Here is a 19,805-nt window from a genome sequence, read left to right as displayed (position 1 = left end):
ACCGAAATACTCCTAAAATAGAGTGGAGGGATCATTGGCTTTGCTACTACTGCAAGCAGCTTTCACAAACTACTTGTTCAAGGTTAATAAGCATATGGTTCTCCAAACATCCCATCTATTAGAAAATACGACAAGCCCAAACATATTAGCCAGGAATCAAATCCTGTATGATTCCACAAACCACATGCACATATGACTATATGAACATATCATATAGTACTACAAACTTCGAAGGACAACAAACCATTCTCCCATCAGCTAAACAAGCAACATTACTATCAGCAAGAAGCTGCAACCATGAAAGCATACAGCAAAGTCAGTCACAATCTAAGACACAAATTGTCTGTTGAAATTCGCACATACTTTGTTCTCATAATACGAGTCTGGAAGTAAAAGACCGGCGGTAAACAACTACCAAAGCGAAAACCAAAACAAGATGCCATGTCTGACGATCTCAATAACAAGTTACATAAGATAATAATAGGAAACAAAATCTTAATTCCTGACTGGGGCAGTGATAAACTACGAAGACTTGGACCAGAAGATCACTGTGTCACACCAAGCCACTTGGAGAAGTTCTCAAACTCTGTGTAGTCACTGTCCGAGATCATGGTCTTGTACCACGCCTTTCCAGCAGCCTTGACCTTAGAAGCCTCCTCCTACAAAGAAATTTCAAATACAGAATCAGCACACCACTTCAGTATTATAGATTACAGAACAAGATTTCAGAACTACTGCAAACAGAATAACCATGCCCCTCATAATAATTAGGGAGATGATATGGCAAATGGAATACATAAATATAAGAAATAGACGAATCTAGTAGGAGGATGCACAGTTCAGTTAACACCATCAGCCTACAATATGTGAGCATCAATACGTACACAAAACAATTGTAACAGAAAAAAAAACATTGCAAGCCTAGAAAAGAAACTTATGTGCATAGTGAGATTAACAAAATCATCCACAAACATGAATAAGTAGGTGCCATTAAGTCCACATCTTCGGAAAAATCTATGATTGGAAGAACTGAGGTACCACAAAATGTAGTCAAGATGAGAAAAGGGAACATTAATATACATAGAGACCATTAACGTGATATTACAGCTAGATTATAAGGCCCTGTTTCTAAACTTGTCGATTGTCAATTAACAGTCTGCAAGCTGGCATGAGCAGGATTGTAACAATCTGGCCCAAATGCTGCCATCCTTACAAGATGAAACCAACAGTGACTATTCTAACAACGAACAGACCTTAAGGAATTATAGCAAATAAACAGACCAGGTTACACAACAAATTCTAAACTAATAAATTACATTGTAACATATAGCATGCTAGGTGCTATAATAGCAAGTTAATACTATATGGAAATAAAATTAATAACTAAAGAAAGTTATCTAGGCATAGAGAAACATACGACACTACATGATACAGGCTCACATTATATATATATATACACACACACACACACACACACACACACACACTAGAGATTAAATGGAAGGGATAACTTGCTCAATCAGAATTAACTAGGTGAGAGCCGTATCAATAACTTAACATTGAGAAGCGCGCAAATATTTCTAAGGTGAGCATTGATAGTATCACATGTTCCACAAATTAGAGCAAACAAACTGATTCATTAACGAAACTAACAAATTCCAAACAATTTGCAAGGTGTGGATAATCTAGCTGCATCAATGACAATGGTTCCTAAAGGGTTCAGCTGCATGCATGTTAACCGCGCACATAAAGACTATCTGGAAAGTGCAATGAGAAGCACTATCCCTCTCAACAAACTATCAGCCCTGAGCTACCAATCAAGAAGTATGGCCTAACCAATATTAGGATGCATATGAAATGATGAAACATCCAAATGCTGCAACAATGGCCAGGAAATGATAGCGACTAGAACAATGCAACGCTAATAACATACGATAAATGTAGCCTAGTATGAAAAGCTAAGAAACTAGATACAGAAATAGTGCAACAGAAAAGATATGAAAGGATTATCATACTGGGCTGAGCTTGGTCCTCTTGGAGTCCAATTTCTCCTTCCTGGCCTTGACACGCGCTGCCTCAGCAAGAGCTGCCATCTTGCGTGCAGTCCCCAAGTACGGGTTCAGCTTGAGCACAGCAGCCATGTTCTTCAGCGGGTTTTTCCTAGGCTCCCTGCGCTTCACCACCTTGTTGGTGGGCTTCACGACAGACTGCACCTCATCAGAGTTGATGAGCCTAGACAGGTCAGCGTTGGCCATCTTGGGCCTCGGGAGCACGAAACCCTTCTTCTTAGCCGAAGGCGTCTCGAAGGTACCGTACACCTCATCAAGCTTCTTGAACGCGCACTCGGTCCAGATCACGAACCGGCCAAGGTGGCCACCAGGGGCGAGGTCGAGTAGGTTGAGGCGCTCGACATTCGCAACATCAACACCTGGGAGGTTGCGGAAAGCCTTCATAATCTTTGAGCCCTCAGTGCCGTAGACAATGAGGGGTCCCTTTCGGTTGATGTAGCGACGGTTGCGCATCTTCCCCTTGCCGGGGCGGATGCCAACAGAGTCCTTGGCCTTCTCAGCATCAGCGTAGGCACCGAGCTGCTTGAGGATCTTGATGGCCTGGGCGGTCTTCTCAATGGACTCCGCAGATTCGGAGACGACGAGTGGGAGCTCGGGGACGGACTCCACGCGATGGCCGCGGGCGAGGACGAGGGACGGGACAGCGGTGGCGGCGAGGGCGGAGGCGACGGCGACGCGACGGAGGTGGATGTTGACGCGACGGTGCCAGCGGCGCCAGATCTTGGTGGGCGCGAACATGCGTCCGCCACGGCACATGTTACCGAAGGCTCCCTGGCCGGCGCGGTGGGTACCGCCGCCGGGAACACGGGGGATACGGGACACCGCACGTCCCGTTCCCCAGGACTCCGCGGATGTCTGGTGACCGGCGCGGCGTGACACCGCGTAGGGCTGGCGGCTGTTGCAGGACAGGAGCTTGTGGACGAAGCGGACGATATCGGGGCGGATCGGCGCGCGGAGGACGTCCGGCAGCGGGACGCCGGCGGAGTCCGTCGCCATATCGCCCTCCAGGGCCCTCACGGAGACCAGGGGGCGCGCGGCGGCGGCCATTTGCGGCGGCGGCGAGGGGGAGCGGCGCTGTGGCTTCGGCGGCGGGGCGGGATGGGTGGAGGCGTGAAGGGAGTGAGCGAGCTTATATCAGGGTTGGGGTGTGAGGACTAGGGTTTGAGAGGTGAGATCTGGGCCGTTGATTCCGGAATGCTGCCGTTGATCTGGATGGACATCTGTGGTGGTGAGTAGTTGGGCTAGGCTTTGTTGATGGGTTGGTCTTTGCTGATGGGCTAGGCTTTGCTGATGGGTTGTTCTTTGCTGACGAGCTGGGCTTGGTTGGTAGGTTTGTAAGGCCGGCCACAATGTGCTATCTCTATCTCTATCTCTATCTTCTATTCTATCTATCTATCTATCTACTACTAAAAAGACTCTAAGGCTTTCTCCAACCGAATAGGTAAAAAGGTACCCAAATCTAAAATGGGTGATGGAGTGTCACTGTGAGGTACCTATCCGTCTCCAACCGAGTAGCAATACGCGCGATGCATTTTGAGGAGAGGGGGAGTGGATACCTAGAAATGGGTCGTGCCTCTCCCGCACGCAGCACTGTGCGAGCAACTACCTCGCGCTGGACTGGCGGTAGTGTGGGAACGAGCGGCGGCACGGAAGGGCAAGATCCAGCTTGTTGGTGCGGCGAGGAATCAAGGATCGACGGCCGACTGTTCGTCGGCAGCGGCAGAGCTTCAAGGTAAAATCACATGTCGTCATTTGCTTGGGCTATCAAATCCTAGAGTGCCTCCCCCTCTCACTGTATTGTAGGTTGAGTGCATGAACTGGATGGATCTGGCCTCTGTCTGTGCTCTCCCACTATTTATGGGTCTATGTTCTTTGGATCGACGGTTATTTCGATTTCATGTAGTTTTTTTTTTCTTCGGGAACATCGTTCTAGATCTGGCAAGTCACGATTCCAACTCATTTTTAGACCCACGTAGGTATTGCTCAGCAATATGTGCTCATTGCATATGAGCAGCTTCGAGATGACCAAGCATCTTTGACTAGTGTGATGAGAGTTAATGTCATTTTATTATTAGTACGTACCAAAACAAGCAGCTCTATAAACTGTTTGTTTTAGAATGCAATGGACCAAATATTGTATTGTATTTGCATTGAATCTATATATGTATGCAGCTATGGTATGGTTGTGGTTCATGAATGACAACGTATATTCATTATATGTCTATGTGTGGGCAAGTACTGTTATATGATCTCTGTTAATTATGCCATTTTTCTCCTTCACTAGGATGGACATCAATGCCACAGGTTCAGCAAGCGCAAGGTAGGGGCACCACAACCAAGAAGGCGATCCAATTGAGCATCACTTCGATCCACAAGGCTATCAGTTTATGTATCCAAACGATCAGTGGCAGTTCATGGTCCATGATAATGTTCATAACTCTGCGACAAATGAGGTAAATTGACATGCAATTCCTAAACTCGGCAGTCCTTCTTAAAGCGACATGTTAGTTGATATGCCTAATTGCATTCATATGACATTGATACAGAACCTAGTTGGGGTGGGACAAAGTCAAGAACCAAATGGCCATGCAGATGCTGAGACCCAAATTACAACAGAAGACAATCCTATAAAAACAAAATCTAAGAAACAAGCAAAGGGCAAGAAGGTTGCCAGAAGGGGGTCAGACTTCTCAAAGGACGAGGACAAGGTCATATGCTCTGCCTTTTTAAACATCAGCAAAGACCCAATCATAGGAGTGAACCAGAGCAGTGGAGGGTATTACAAAAGGGTTCATGAGTATTACAAGGAGCACAAGCCAGAGGGATCTGATAGGAGCCAAATTGCTATTCAACATCGTTGGATTGCCATCCAGAAAGGTGTGAACAAATTTTGTGGCATCAAATCAACTATAGACCGCAAGGATGAGAGTGGCAAGAACGAACAGAACAGGATAAGTGTGTACTTGGGCACACCATTTATTCAGTTGTAATGAATAATTTGCCTGAATTGCACTCAATCATTTTGTACTTTGATTCCAGATTGATGAAGCTATCGAATTGTTTGAAACCAAAGAACCTTTTACATTTTTACACTGCTGGAAGTTGTTGAAGGATGAGCCCAAATGGAGTGATAGAATGGTGGAATTGAACACAGCTGCTACCAAATCTCAACAAACTGCAGCTGAATTAGGCAACAACAATGGTAAACCAGCTCGACCTGAGGGCAGGGATAGTGGTAAATGCCGAAAGGCACAAGGAACTCCTGACACATGCTTCTAGCACTGCATTTGTTGTGCTGCAGCAAATGAATGATAGGTGTGAGGAATCGGGCCAACAGCAGAGCGCTCACATGCAGAAGATGTTAGGCATGAAGGAAAACAAGATTGCACTTCAGGAGAAGATGTACGATCTGCACAAGCAGGATGTAGAGAGGAGGGCAACACTAAAAAAAGAACAACTGAAACTAACCAAGAAGAACATTGAGGTCAGGGACAAGCAAACTGAGGCACAACTTATAACTGCTGAGATCGGCATCATGGGTGCAGACTTGGAGAAGCTTGCTCCTAATGTTAAAGCCTACTACCTTGCTATGCAGGCTGAGATCTTAAAGCGTAGGGGAATCATGTAATAATTTCAGAATCATGTCATGTAATGTTATTATGGAGACTCTGTTATGTTATTGTGTTGGCATGAAACTAATGATTGGTGATCGAACTATGTCCATGTAATAATAATTGTTGAGACTTGACATTTGCATATATAATTATTGTCTCATACACAAATGCATATATAATTGTTGTGTCATACACATTTGCATACACCAATGCTTAGATTACACCTAGCTAGTGAAACTTGACATTGTTGTTTCATACATTGAGGGTAAGCAAAAAAGTTGTATGCCTCAAATGCATGAACTACTACTCTTGGGATAACGGACACACATCCCGGCCAAGCAAAATAACAACCTCCAGAGCACACCAGTCGTCCAGTTTTGCATCATGCTGCATAAAAAGGAACCTGTACAAAAGACCTCCAGTCGCCCCCCCTCCCCCCTCTGCTGCCTACTGCACCTACAGGCATCAGATTCAGTTTAGAAATTGGAGAACCAATGGAAACCAACACAATATGACTTTTTTGGATGATTTTACCTTACTGTCTAGTTGGCTTAGCAAATGGACCAGAGCTAGATCCATATAGTGACCACATGTGATAGATAAGATCTGATTTGAGATTTCTTGCAGTACTCTTGTCCTGGATAACCGAGTACGCATCTATTAGCTCTTCAATGTCAGGGACACTAACAAGTGGCTGAATTGGTGGATTCTACCGGCCAGGCCACTCACTGCGAGCAATTCTAGGGATCTGAACATTGCGCTCATCTTCAATTACCATGTTATGGAGGATTACACATGCTAGCATTATAGCATTGAGGTCCTTGTGCCTCCAAAGTTTACAAGGACCGTGGAGTATCTTCCACTTTGCTTGCAGCACACCAAATGCCCTTTCAACATCCTTTCTGCAACTTTTCTGCTGGCCAGCAAATATCTTCTGCTTGTTGCTCACAGGTGCACTAATGCTCTTTACCAAAGTAGCCCACTCAGGATATATTACATCTGTCAAGTAGTAACCCATACAGTAAGGGTTACCGTTGACAGTGAAGTCCATAGGAGGAGCGTTTCCGTTAGCTAACTCATCAAACACTGGAGAACACTGCAACACGTTGATATCGTTGTGAGATCCTGGAAGCCCAAAAAAACATGCCAAATCTTAAGGTTCTGCGTGGCCACTACTTCAAGAATTAAAGTGGGCTTGCCTTTGTGCCCCTTGTACATTCCTGCCCAGCCACTAGGACAATTCTCCCACTCCCAATGCATACAGTCTATACTGCCAATCATCCCAGGAAAACCACGGGCCTCATTAACAGCTAGGATGTGTTCCAACTCCTTTGCATTGGGTTTCCTAAGATACTCTGGGCCAAAGACAGATATGATAGTGTACACAAATTCTTTCAACGACTTGAGAATTGTTGATTCACCCATACGTTGCCCATCATCTAAAGCATCTGCAATTGACCCGTAGGCAAGCATCTTCATTGCAACAACACATTTATGCTTTGGTGAAAAGCTAAGCTTACCAGCTCGATCACGCTTAAGCTTAAAGAAGTCATTGGCTGCTGTGACTTCATCAACAATTTTCAGAAATAACGACTTTCACATACGGAACCTACTACATACAAACACACGGTAAATTGACATAAAGAGCATGGAACATGGAAACGGGATGAGGTAAATAAGCACAGCCTAATCAGACAAAAGAAGAAGCCATTTTACCGGCGGCGGAAAATTTCCTCGTTATATAGTGGTCGTGACCTGAAGTAGTCGTTCTCCAGCCGAATTGCGGCTGCAACACGCTCACGATCATAGGTTCTGTGGCCTAGAATAGATCCACCCCATTTACGCTTCTTCGTACCCGATACTACCGCATACACAGCAACAGTGAGTTGAAGACCTTGGGGAGATACATCGTTCCCCCAGCCACTGCAGATCATGAACCAAGACCCCATTCTTACAGCAAGCAATGAGCAGGCAAGTAAAGATCGAACGCCAGCAAGATAGAACCATACCTGGCACACCCGAGGGATTGACTCGGCCGCGAAATTCTATCCGATAAGGGGATGCGGCGGGAAAGCGCCGACTCGCGGCCGTAATGCGAAGAGCGGTAAAAGAAGGGCGGGAAATTTCACCGTTTCACGCGAACCAACTGCGCCTGGCATCACTTCAAAAAAAAAAAAAAAACTGCGCCTGGCATCCAACAGCCATTTTGACTACTCCGTTTTTTCCCTACCCAACAGCACCTGACCCATCCACCGGCCACGAGACCTATACAGCCAAATGGGTCTCTGTTTTTTTGCCTATTCGGTTGGAGAAAGCCTAAGGTGACTTTTTTTTTGTTCGTCATTCGTTGGTTCGCCCGTCCCCTCCCACGGAGTCCCACCCGCGGCCTTCGTTCGTTCGTCCGTCCCGTCCGCGCGTCCGGACCCCGCGACCCACGCTCCACACTCCCCACACTCCCCACCTCGCCCGCGCCTCTCGACGGTTCCCGACGCTCGCCGCCCTCCTCGCCCATCTCCTTCTCCCGCGCAGCCTCGCCGCCCTCCCCCGCTCCTCTCCTTCGCCCCGCGGTAGCGCTAGCGCATCCCTCTACGACGGCCCTCACCGCCGCGGATCACCCCCGCCGCCCCCCAGCCCTCGCCGCCGCGGGTCGCCCCCCCCCCCCCCCCCACCCCGCAGCCCGCGCCGCCGCGGGTCGCCCCCGCCGCCCCACGGCCGCGCAGCCCGCGACGCCGCGGTGCGCGCGTCCCTCCCACCCCGCACGCCTCCCGACGGTTCCCATCTCGCTCACCCCGCTGTCCTCCCCGCCGGGCGCCGCCCTCCCCGCCGCTCCGTCTCCTGCGTTGCTCACCAGCAAGGCTGGCAGCGGCGCCACCACGCGCTCAACCCCGCGTCATCGCCCCCGCGCGCACTGACTCGACAACTGCGGGGGAGGAGCTCCCGTCCTGATCCTCACCCCTCTCCTCCATCGCCGGGGCTAGAGCTGTGGGCGGATCGATCCGGCGGAGTCCGAGCTCTCCTCCGGGCAGATCGATTCTCCCTCCCTCCTCCTATGGAACCTGTTCTGCGGGTGGATCGATCTCGACTCAAGCACCTTGGCCGACTCGCCGTCCCACGGCTCCGCAGCCGTTGCGACTACCCTCCGTACCGTATCCCCGCCGCCGCGTCCTCTCCTACTCCGCCGTCGCTCCACCCCGCACACCCCTGCCTCCTCTGCCCAACCGCACCATAGGGGTTGCACATACTCCCGCACATGAACCTTAGGAAGCTGTGTTGCCTCTTCCTTGAGGACAAGCCTGCGCATCGACGAGTGCGCCCGACCTCTGCTTCCTGGTAATTGCATCTGTGGCTTACCATATTCTTAGTACTTATCTTCATGTTGTTTTTGGGTAATTTCTTCTCCCTGCAAAATTGTTAATAGCAGAAAGCAAGATGTATGATCTGTGCATGCTAAGATATGCGTCAGGGCGGAAGAAAGATCCACACTTAGAACTTTTGTTGCCTTACTCATTATTTTCTATCATGATAATTGATGGATGCAATGCACACATACATATCTATTTTTTATTCCCTTCAAAAGATTGCTAGCAGATAACTCATGGAAATTTTTTCTAACTGATGCTACAGAACCTTGATTTGGACCCAAGCAAGACAATCATGTACCATTGCAATGTCGAGAACAGGATGATTCCATAGCAACGATTTTTAAGGTTTGTGAGTTTCTAATTCTCTTCTACTATTTCCTATGAATGACATATAGGATGTTTCCTTCGTTTAATTGTCTGCTCAGATGTTTATAAAGGTTAGCATATGATGTTCCATCTATTAATTGATTACTACTGTATTAATTAAATGTTTTTGAAATATCAATAGAAGTATAGGATGTTCCATGTATTATTTGATTTTTGCTGTGTTAATTATGTTTTTGAAATATCAATAGAAGTATAGGATGTTCCATGTATTATTTGATTCCTGTTGTGTTAATTAAATGTTTTTGAAATATCAATAGAGATCCTTCCTATAGTACTTCAGTAGGATGATTTTTAAATATCCAAGCATTAATCTCTTTCAGAATAGTAGTCATGGAATGGAAGTAGCTCTACTAACTGATTTGATTTATCTAATTTGATTACCTGCTGCAGCTTGTGATCTTCATATGTCTTTAACTCGTGCAGGCAATCCACCTCAGGTCCACGAGACACTGGAAATCAGATTTGTGGTGTGTCCCTTTCAAGCCACAGTATACAATTATTGTCTTGGTTAATTTAATGGAAATCAGATTTGTGGTGTCCCTTTCAAGCTACAGTATACCATTATTAGATTGGTTTATTTAATTACTTGTTGTGGCATTTGTAGCTCAGATGATCGACTCCAACCTACATTAATGTGCTAACCAGTATGCATGCAAACAACTCTGCTTATCTCTGTTTTCGCTCTGCAGCTAAATGCTTAATTTTGTGAATGAACAGTTAGCCATTCTTGCATGTTAAGTGATATGGATGCAGGAGATTTTATTCTAATCTCTACTTGTTTACCTCGGTTAGATTTGGATGAATCCCATGGCCAAGTATTAAGTTAATCTTTGGAGTATTAGCTTATCTCTTTTGCTTGGGTTTGGACCTTGGTACAGGTGAAGGTGCTCTACGCTTGCACTACCTGTCAGGGTCTCCTTTTCAGTACTGCTAATTGATTTTGCTTGTTCACTAAAATTGTGATGCTATGTTATTGATTCCAGATGAGGCATAATAGTCCACTAACTTAGTGCAAGCTTGTGGCCGGCTATTCGCTTGTGTTCTACTTTCACATTGTTTTGAATCGTTTCTAGAGCAAGCTCGAGCTGCCTTTGTGTTCTCTCCACTCCAAATTGGTCACCCAATACTTTACACATACATGGTCAGGTCATCACTCGTCAGGGTGGGTTCTTGTAAAATTCTAGGGCAAGGGTTACCATTTCTGTGGTCTAATTGTTGTGTGTGTTTTTCTATTATTTCCCTTCCTTTAGTAGCTGATTGAAGTGGCACAGTAAGTGATGGATGAGTTGGACTCTAGAACTGCTCAATTTCAATTGATGATGTCCTCGTTTTAGATATTCTCATGTACTAACAGTTTGTCCATTCCTTGTGACACTTGCTTTTTACTGCAGCTGCAGCTGGGAACTCAGAGAACTAATTCTTGAAACTTCAGGGCCAAGGTGAGATTATTTCCTTCTCTTCAGTGCATGCCCCATGCGTTCAGGACAGGGGAACTAACCAACATATTTTTCAGGACTGTAGTTATACCTAATGGCAGGGCACTAGGATAGTCTATCAGATATCACTCTTATCTTCAACAACTGCTACCAACTGATGGTGGCTGTGTTTTCTCAGTCCTGATGCAAGTAATGAAGTACTTTGTATGGAAAAGAAACAGGAAATGTATATAATTGATAGTTATCACTCCTAATCTTTTGCCTTGGATTGTATATAAGTGAGACTAGATATCTGTTATCCTGCAGCTAAGTGATAAAAAATGTGTCCACTTGACCCTCTTTTACTTTCTAAATGGAATGGTGATGCATGGCAAACCCTTCACTCTTATCTACACTCTATAGGATGTCTCTGCCCATGCTCAAGGCTAGGAAAGCTAAAAAGATAATGGTACCTACCAGATGTCAAGGCTCATGATCTATGTGATTGTTGCAATCACTTTTCATTGCTGAATCTGAATGGCAGCTGACCAAGTATTCTGTGCATTTTAATGGTACTAATAAGTAATTCATGTATGTGCACTAAATGGAATAGTTATTCTGCTCCTAATTTTTCCACCATCTGTTTGCAGAACTATATGATGGATTTTCTGAACCCAACTCGTCAAATATCTGGTAAAGGACAATGGTCTAATTCCCGTTCAAAAAAAAAAGACAATGGTCTAATCTAAGGAGCCTCAGAAGAGTAGTTCTATACACAGGGAAGTGTCTGTCAAGCATACTTGCAATTTAAATGTTGAACACAAAAAGGTTTGACGAGCTGCAGTTTGCCAACATAATGGTCAGGCGTTTAGTCCTTTTTCGTTCAATCTGTACTTCTGGAAGATATGAGTATGCTATTATATTTGCTTGTACATAGCGAGATAATTAAACCATGTGCACGAAACTAAGGATTCAGATATGGCTGTATTTTTTTAAAAGAAAATGCAATGCAAGTTCCATCTATAGATGCAGCGATACAATTCATACATTGTACTATTGTTATTTTCTTTTTTTGTGTTCTTTAATTCTCTTTCATCACAACTGCACTTCTAGGGGTCCTGGAAGGTTAGAATTATGTCCATTTTAACACTCTAGATTTTGGAGAAGACTCTTGGCCTATTTGTTTGAATAGTATGATACGAAAGGTTATAAGGCCTTTTCTAGATTAGAATTATATCATATTTTCTGATTCTATATATTATATTATGAAATTATTTTTTGCTACCCGTAGGACACTCACCTAGTTGAAGCTAAAAAAAAATATTGGGCCCCACGTAGCAACTTGGGCTGGAGCGTAAAGAAAACCGTGGCATCGCTGCTATCTTGACACATCACCCTAAAAAAATGTTATCTTGACACATGGACCCACAACAGAGCAAAATATGGTCTCTTACTGCTTATCACTACCATGAGCTCCGAGATGCAGGGTTTTGTTTGGATTGCAAAAATCATTATTTAATAATAATAATAATAATAATAATAATAATAATAATAATAATAATAATAATAATAATAATAATAATAATAATAATAATAATAATAATAATAATAATAATAATAATAATAATAATAATAATAATAGGCACTGGTTGCTCGGCTCCATCTTTTTTTTTTGGCATCACTTCGACTTAGCTTCACTTGTTGCAGACTTGCACTGTATGGAGTGGCGCTTAAATCTTCTCTCACCTATTTGGACATCACTCAAGACAACCATTGTGGCGGGTTTAATGCTGTTTTGTGTAGCTTGGAGTCATCTAAAAATATCATATCCTTTTGGTATTAGATGAAAAAGATCTATATTTACAGATACCATCCACAAATAAATCATTTTCTCGTGGTTTTCTAGTGAACAAGGTTTATCATTTGCGTTTATGTTGCTTACTTCAGATGTACTAGTAAAATGTTGAGAGTTTTTTCCATTATTGTCATAGGTGTTAACAGATGATCCCATATAAGTTAGTCGAGTTCAGTCATATTAAAAACTAGCGCAAGCACAAAGTGAAGAAGTGTAGCATCAATCATATAGCTTGTTGTACATAGTTAAGAGTGACTAGATTTGTTGTAAGTTGTAACGTAGCTTAAGATCTCTTTTTCTTTTAAGCTGTAACATTTTTTCCTGAACTTAAATAGAATGAGTAATTTATAAGACAGAGCTCCTACTATTTGAGTTCAGAAAATTAAACTTAAACAGTAGGAGCAACTCATAAGACAGAGCTCCTACTATTTGAGTTCAAAAAATATCAAATTTGTGCATAAAAAAAGCAAAATTATCATGCGCATGTTATTGTTGAGTTCAATCAAGTGTTTGCGCACTAGTATAATCGACCAGCTCCTTTCTTCCAAGACAATAATCTTTTCCTGCCAATGCAAATTGTTAAAAGTGCCTTCCCCTCTCCCCCTCCTCCATGCTGATAATATGGTAGTAAGGCTGTCCGCACAGGGGATGGTTTAAACGTTCGCCAGTACATATTTATCGGGCGAGGAGCTGCACCAGCATTCTCTAGAGGCCCTGTTTGGTTTACTGCTAGTACTACTAGCACACATTTTCCGAGAAAAGAATCTTCAATACATGGAGTACTAAACGAAGTTTATTTGTAAAATCTTTTCACGGATGGGTGTAACTTTTCACGACGAATCTAACGATAGTAATTAATTGATGATTGGCTACAGTGATGCTACAGTAACCATCCTCGAAACGTGCGGTCAAAGACCTCATTAGGTTCGTCTCGCGAAGTAGAACACTGCTGTGGAGTTAGTTTTATAAATTACTTTTATTTATTACCCTTAATTATTAGTCAAAATTTTTGTGCTACTTGTACTAACCTAAACCAAACAGGGCCAGAGTACGACAGATGCGAAAAAATAAGTTGGGGGAAAGAACCTCAATGTGCAGAATATAATTTTTTTTTAAAGTATGAAAATAGAGTATGATGAATGAACTAATGCAACATATCTTCGCGAGACTGTAGAACCCTGAACTTCGACCAGGCCCTGTTTAGTTGAAACGCAAAAAAATTTTGCGAAAGAATCTTGCTAATTTGAAGTACTAAATGAAGTCTACAGATGAGTTGTAAATTGCGAGACGAATCTAATGATGCTAATTAATCCATGATTAATCCATAATTAGTGGATGGTTACTGTAGCATCAATGTTGCAAATCATAGATTAAGTAGACTCATTAGATTCGTCTCGCGATTTACAACTCATCCATACAAAAAGTTTTATAAATAGACTTCATTTAGTACTCTATGTATCAAAACATTCGATGTGATTTTTTTTTTTTCGTTTAGGGGTTTACGAAAGAGCCTTAGTTCTTCACGATACTGTACAATCCTAAAAAAAAATAACTGGTCGTGTCATGCGTGTTGATAGATGTCGCATGCCAGATCCGAATCTGACGAAGCGCCGTGGGCATCTGACGCTGCATCCAGGCGGCCCGCGGGCGACAATCCCAAAGACCCAAACCCAGAGCTACGCCGCCGCCCCGCTGAGTCGCTGACCCGCCTCGCCGCTGTCGCCAGCCTCGTGGACTGCTCTCCGCCGCCGCAGCGAGCAGCCATGGCTACCACCGCTCGCTCTCTCCACCTCCCGACACCTCCTAAACCCGCTATCCCCTCCCACCACCGCCTCCCTGTCCCCTTCCACTTCCGGCCCCGCCCCCAGCGCCTCGGCCGCCGCCTGGCCGCCTCGTCCTCCGACCTCACCTCGTTCCCCGACCCGGCCCCGACCCCGAACGGCGTCTACGTCCCGTGGGCGGCGGCCCACCCCGCGGCGGCCGCGGCCATCGACGTGGACGCCGCCACGGAGGCGGAGCTGCGGGAGAATGGGTTCCGGAGTACGCGCCGCACCAAGCTGGTCTGCACCATTGGGCCCGCCACCTGCGGCGCCGCCGAGCTCGAGGCGCTCGCCGTCGTCGGCATGAACGTCGCGCGGGTCAACATGTGCCACGGCGACCGCGAGTGGCACCGCGGGGTCATCCGCGCCGTGCGAAGGCTCAACGACGAGAAGGGGTTCGCCGTCGCCGTCATGATGGACACCGAGGGGTGCGAGATCCACATGGGCGACCTCGGCGGCGCGCCCTCCGCAAAGGCCGAGGTGAGCACGGGCCCCTGCCTCTCCTTCACTTTCATAGGTTTATTCCGTGCCTAAACACTAGAGACCTAGGATATCGGTTGATTTACCTGATTCATTGTTCATCTGATGAGATCTTAAGAGGATGATGTAGTTGATGATATTCAGGATGAGATTTAATGTGTAAGTTCAGGTTGAGATTCAATCTTGAGCGTTTGTGCAAGATGTGTGATAAAATTATGTCTCTGTTCTTAAATTTGATGCAAAATATCAAAACTTCTTGTAAAACTCTAGTTACTCATGATAGAAAAAAAGCACTCAGATGCATAGGGTTACACTTGCTAAGGCTTGTTGAGAGCATGAGAGACAACTATGTAGGAGTAATCTGGTTTATTAACCTTGTCTTCCACCAATTCAGAGACAAGCAGATATAGATTCCACTATAAGTTGAGATTGTAGTTAAAAGTCTGTTTGGAAACTATGAGAGTGTTGAACTACTCAATTTTTTTCCGAAATGGAGAGTAGAAACCATATTGTTATAGCATAAAGATCTTGATTTGATTATGATGATAGAACCCAACCACTAAATTCTTCCGAGAAAAGGTAAATGTGGCATAACCTAACAAAGATTTTGAGTTCAGATCATGCACACTATCAGTACTTAAAAAGTAAACCATCTATTCATTCACTTTAATCTAAACTCCGATGTACTGATTTTTTTATGGCGAGCCCTTAGTTGTCACTCATAAGAACTTACCATTTTCTTGGATTTTGCAGGATGGACAAGTTTGGACATTCAGCGTTAGATCTTCTGACACATCACTACCAGATCGTATCATTCATGTGAATTACGATGGATTTGCTGAAGGTTATCTATAAGCCCTGATCTTCTTTCTTGAGTCTACTTATTTTTAGTTATTTGTTGCAAAATTACTCCCATCCAGTAGTGTGATTGTAATATTTTCCTGCTTTGATAATTTGTCAAAACCTTACCCAGATGTTAAAACTGGCGATGAACTATTTGTGGACGGTGGAATGGCCAGGTTTGAGGTGATTGAAAAGCTAGGGCCAGATGTGAAGTGTCGTTGCACTGATCCTGGTTTGGTGCTGCCACGAGCTAATCTTACTATATGGCGTGATGGCAGTGTAGTGCGAGAGAGGAATGCTATGCTACCTACAATTTCATCAAAGGTAGTTTATATAGTGAACAGCTATTGCTTTGATTTGAAATATGCTTCTCATACTTTGTGCTTAACAGTCAATATAGTAATTCAATACAGAACATCTCACAAATTTATGGCAATCCATATTGACCCTAGGGTTGGCTGATTATTTTTAACTGGATGCTAAAATTATTTTCAAGAATGTAAAGGTTTGCTGTTCCTCACTCTGGAACTCTTATAGGCTGCACTCAATTAAGATATAGTAAAGGTTTGGGCGCTGCTTGCAGATGATAATTTTACTTATGATCTCAACTTTGCAGGACTGGATTGACATTGATTTTGGAATTGCTGAAGGTGTAGATTTCATCGCTGTATCATTTGTCAAGTCTGCAGAAGTAATTAAACATCTGAAGAGCTACATTACTGCACGGAGCCGTGGAAGGTAAGTAAGTTTAACTTTTGAAAGTTGTTACCTCATCACATGCAAAGTTTACATGTAGGATGTAGCTGGGCTGTATTGACTATCCGTACATCTGAAACAGAAAGGAAGTGTTTCATTAGTTATGAGCTTTTGCACAATCCCATACGGCTTCTGGACAATAAGTATCGGAGCATGTATTGAACAATTCTTGAGGTTTTACAGGAGTCTGCCACAGGGTTCTCTTTTGTGCAATAATCAGCACACTAGCAGTTTGGTTTTGCACACTTGAGGGTGTAGCAGATCTATATGCCCTAGTTTAAACGCGAAGCTGTCACCCTTATTAATGGTTTAGACACCATATGTGTGAAGTTTTCTTTTCAGCTACAAGTCATTGCTTTGTCATCTAAATTGTTATTGTTTCGTTGTTTGTGCCAGTGACATAGGGGTCATTGCAAAGATTGAGAGCATTGATGCTTTGAAGAACTTGGAAGAGATTATCCGTGCATCAGATGGAGTAATGGTAGCCCGAGGGGACTTGGGGGCACAGATCCCCCTGGAACAGGTCCCTTCTGTACAGCAGAAAGTAGTTAGAACGTGCAGACAGCTCAACAAGCCAGTCATTGTTGCTTCTCAGCTTCTGGAATCAATGATTGAGTATCCTACACCCACTAGGGCTGAGGTTGCTGATGTTTCTGAAGCAGTCCGCCAGCGTGCAGATGCTCTCATGCTTTCTGGTGAGTCGGCCATGGGAAGGTATCCAGAGAAGGCTCTCAGTGTCCTTAGGAGTGTTAGTCTGAGGATTGAAAAGTGGTGGAGAGAAGAGAAACGCCATGAGGCATTGGAGCTTGAAGATGTCTCGTCTTCCTTCTCTGATAAGATATCAGAGGAAATATGCAATTCGGCAGCGAAAATGGGTAAGCCATGCAGTCACATTATCAATACCCAATGAAATTTGCAGAGGCATATAATAAACTGATGCATACCTGCACTTTGATTGCTTTGCCTTTGAGATTAACTTAGAAGTTAGTTCGTGCCTTCGTGGGTAAATTCTGAACTAGTTTGGCATTATGTTTTGTGCATAATGATCTCTAGATAAACATTTGAAACCAACTTTTGCACTTGCAGCCAACAACTTGGGAGTCGATGCTGTTTTCGTCTACACAAAGGATGGCCACATGGCCTCCCTGCTCTCACGATGCCGCCCCGACTGCCCAATCTTCGCATTCACGTCCTCGACTTCTGTCAGGAGACGGCTGAACCTACAGTGGGGTCTCATCCCGTTCCGGCTCAGTGACTCTGATGACATGGAGAGCAACCTCAACCGCACCTTCTCCCTGCTCAAGGCCAGGGGTATGGTGCAGTCTGGTGACCTGGTGATTGCGCTTTCCGACATGCTGCAGTCCATCCAAGTGATGAATGTACCCTAGGAATTGTATCCCCGTGTCCTGTCATTTCCTGTACAATCATTATCCCGACCAATTTTGAAACTGAGCTGTACTGTAGCATGGAAGGACACTTTTCTTTTGTGGCTTTGTGCGACTTGAGAGCTTGTTATATTGTGTCGATGTTCAATGGTGCACACTTGAATATACTGCATTCGCTTGCTACCAATAAGTTGAAGTTTGTGAGTCTAACAACGGCACCCACAATGTTGTGTTTCTACATACCGCCATATCGGCACATTACTACAGTATTAAGATATTTTAAAAAAAGTTAGAATTGCAATGATATGACCAGAATTTGCTTGGTCTCTCCCATGGGTGGGGAGGGAGCTTTTGCTCTTTGTTGAGCCTCTTATATAGGCTAACGAGGACAGATCCATCAATTGGCAAGTGCGAAGGGATCGATTGTTTCTGTTTGTTTATTTTTTAAGTAAAAAAACACTTGATGTGAAGGGCAGACCGTCCCCGTTTTGATATTAAGAGGATGCAAGTCTCAAACCCAGGTTAACTGATTTGTTTTTTATCTAGCTTCGAGACACGATTCTGTTTTTTTTTTTTGAGATATTGGCATTTTCTAGTGCTTCCTATACTGTTACAACTTAAGACAGTCATAAAAGCCAAACAGGTTCAGGTACACTCTTGCCGATCGGATTGCCGATCTGACAATTTACTTTTGCATTACCGTTGTAAACCAAATAATACAAACGTGATTGCCTTTTTTTTTCAATGCGTTAGGCGTGGCGCCTCAAAGCCCAACTTATAGAATTGATAGAGACATACAAAAATCTCTTGCAAACCAATGAGACGCCAAATAAAAGGTTAATAGTAACCATAGAAAAGTATCCAAGCAGCAACCACTGGACTCCAGATTGTAAAATGCACCAAGACTCCAGGTTGTCTCGCTGTAACTGCCATTTTTCACCGCCTGATTCCACGCATGAGTTTTATGTAGCATCTTGCTTGCTTGCAGCTGCAAAATAAGAATGGTTGCACTTGCGCTGGCCCATGCAATTGGGTGTTCAGGACCAATGGAGTCCAGCCCATCATTCATCCAGAAAATTATCCAGAAAACAATCTACAAAGTTGACACGACTATAAAATGTGGCGCGAATGATGGTCCTTTTTTGCACCTCATTTCCTTTAGCCAAATCCCCTCACGAATGTTGAGGCATCATCACCACCTCTACCCGAAATCCATCACTAAGCAGGGCTGTTAGATTAGATGCCACACCAACTGCTTTGCTTGGCGCGGACAAAGCTTCCAAAAGGATCCCTTTCTTCTCTCTGGGCCCCACCTTGAAAGTGGTTACCAGAACCTTTAATTGTTGCTGTTGTTGTTACTACTTTGTGTACTCTAAGTTTTGATTGTGGGCCTATTTAACCGAGGGAAACAAAAGGTGGGGGTGATGGATCCAAGAACAAATCCAGAAAAATCAGGAAGGCTAGGTCATTGAAAGCCTGGAGGACTTGACAAGCTGAGTGCGACTAATTGGCGATAATGCCCCTGCACGTCGCATGCGGGCCAGGTCTGTGTGTACATCAAAGGTCCACATCTCAGCGTCACAACATGGTATTCCAATCACGCTAAAAAAACATGATATTCCAATCTATATCACTTGCTTTCTTCCGGTTAAATCCATACCTTTTTTGCGATGAGAAAGAAGAAAAACAATTCATACATGGTTCGTCTCAGGCTCTCAGCCTTTCTGAAGTCTGAAGCCATCTCTCCTCCACAAAACCAAAAAAAAAATCACCGTCAATTTTACTACCCGTTTGGCGTTTGCTGCGACCTCTCAAAAAG

The 19,805-nt window shown here is 44.2% G+C and overlaps 3 protein-coding genes and 1 long non-coding RNA gene across 6 annotated transcripts; 2 read left to right on the top strand and 2 right to left on the bottom strand.

Moving 5' to 3' along the window:
- Positions 1 to 254: 254 nt before the first annotated feature.
- LOC120688802 (60S ribosomal protein L4-1-like) lies at positions 255 to 3,178 on the bottom strand. Its single transcript, XM_039971175.1, has 2 exons — positions 2,016 to 3,178; positions 255 to 659 (listed from the first exon to the last, which is right to left on the bottom strand). Exons 1-2 carry the CDS (start codon positions 3,114 to 3,116, stop codon positions 546 to 548), a joined length of 1,215 nt encoding a protein of 404 aa, XP_039827109.1. The 5' UTR covers positions 3,117 to 3,178; the 3' UTR covers positions 255 to 545.
- A 3,214-nt stretch (positions 3,179 to 6,392) lies between these two features.
- On the bottom strand, positions 6,393 to 7,162 carry LOC120687625. The gene is made up of 2 exons (XM_039969651.1): positions 6,883 to 7,162; positions 6,393 to 6,808 (listed from the first exon to the last, which is right to left on the bottom strand). The coding sequence occupies exons 1-2, from the start codon at positions 7,160 to 7,162 to the stop codon at positions 6,393 to 6,395; spliced, it is 696 nt and encodes a 231-aa protein (XP_039825585.1).
- Positions 7,163 to 8,394: 1,232 nt separating this feature from the next.
- On the top strand, positions 8,395 to 11,891 carry LOC120689845. Of its 3 annotated transcripts, none has more exons than XR_005681480.1 (5): positions 8,395 to 9,013; positions 9,308 to 9,390; positions 9,856 to 10,871; positions 11,271 to 11,399; positions 11,498 to 11,891. It is a non-coding gene; the product is annotated as an uncharacterized LOC120689845 (long non-coding RNA). The 3 variants fall into 3 exon arrangements; XR_005681478.1 differs by having other exon boundaries at positions 8,396 to 9,013; positions 11,271 to 11,419; XR_005681479.1 differs by lacking the exon at positions 11,271 to 11,399 and having other exon boundaries at positions 8,401 to 9,013.
- A 2,373-nt stretch (positions 11,892 to 14,264) lies between these two features.
- Positions 14,265 to 18,199, top strand: LOC120690156 (pyruvate kinase isozyme A, chloroplastic-like). Its single transcript, XM_039972695.1, has 6 exons — positions 14,265 to 15,002; positions 15,756 to 15,846; positions 15,976 to 16,169; positions 16,462 to 16,583; positions 16,998 to 17,476; positions 17,688 to 18,199. The coding sequence occupies exons 1-6, from the start codon at positions 14,280 to 14,282 to the stop codon at positions 17,987 to 17,989; spliced, it is 1,911 nt and encodes a 636-aa protein (XP_039828629.1). The 5' UTR covers positions 14,265 to 14,279; the 3' UTR covers positions 17,990 to 18,199.
- Positions 18,200 to 19,805: the final 1,606 nt, after the last annotated feature.

This window comes from Panicum virgatum, chromosome 9N, assembly GCF_016808335.1.
Source record: "Panicum virgatum strain AP13 chromosome 9N, P.virgatum_v5, whole genome shotgun sequence".
In the NCBI taxonomy this organism is placed as follows: domain Eukaryota; kingdom Viridiplantae; phylum Streptophyta; class Magnoliopsida; order Poales; family Poaceae; genus Panicum; species Panicum virgatum.
Note: the sequence above shows the minus strand (reverse complement) of the source record. Positions and strands in the feature narration are given on the sequence as shown.

Coding starts and splice junctions, on each gene's coding strand:
- LOC120687625 (XM_039969651.1), bottom strand. CDS start 7,162: ATGAAGATGCTTGCCTACGGGTCAATTGCAGATGCTTTAGATGATGGG. Junction 6,809..6,882: donor AATGTACAAGGGGCACAAAG/GCAAGCCCACTT, acceptor TTGGGCTTCCAG/GATCTCACAACGATATCAAC.
- LOC120690156 (XM_039972695.1), top strand. CDS start 14,280: ATGTCGCATGCCAGATCCGAATCTGACGAAGCGCCGTGGGCATCTGAC. Junction 16,170..16,461: donor TACCTACAATTTCATCAAAG/GTAGTTTATATA, acceptor TCAACTTTGCAG/GACTGGATTGACATTGATTT. Junction 17,477..17,687: donor CAATTCGGCAGCGAAAATGG/GTAAGCCATGCA, acceptor TTGCACTTGCAG/CCAACAACTTGGGAGTCGAT.
- LOC120688802 (XM_039971175.1), bottom strand. CDS start 3,116: ATGGCCGCCGCCGCGCGCCCCCTGGTCTCCGTGAGGGCCCTGGAGGGC. Junction 660..2,015: donor AGAGGACCAAGCTCAGCCCA/GTATGATAATCC, acceptor ATTTCTTTGTAG/GAGGAGGCTTCTAAGGTCAA.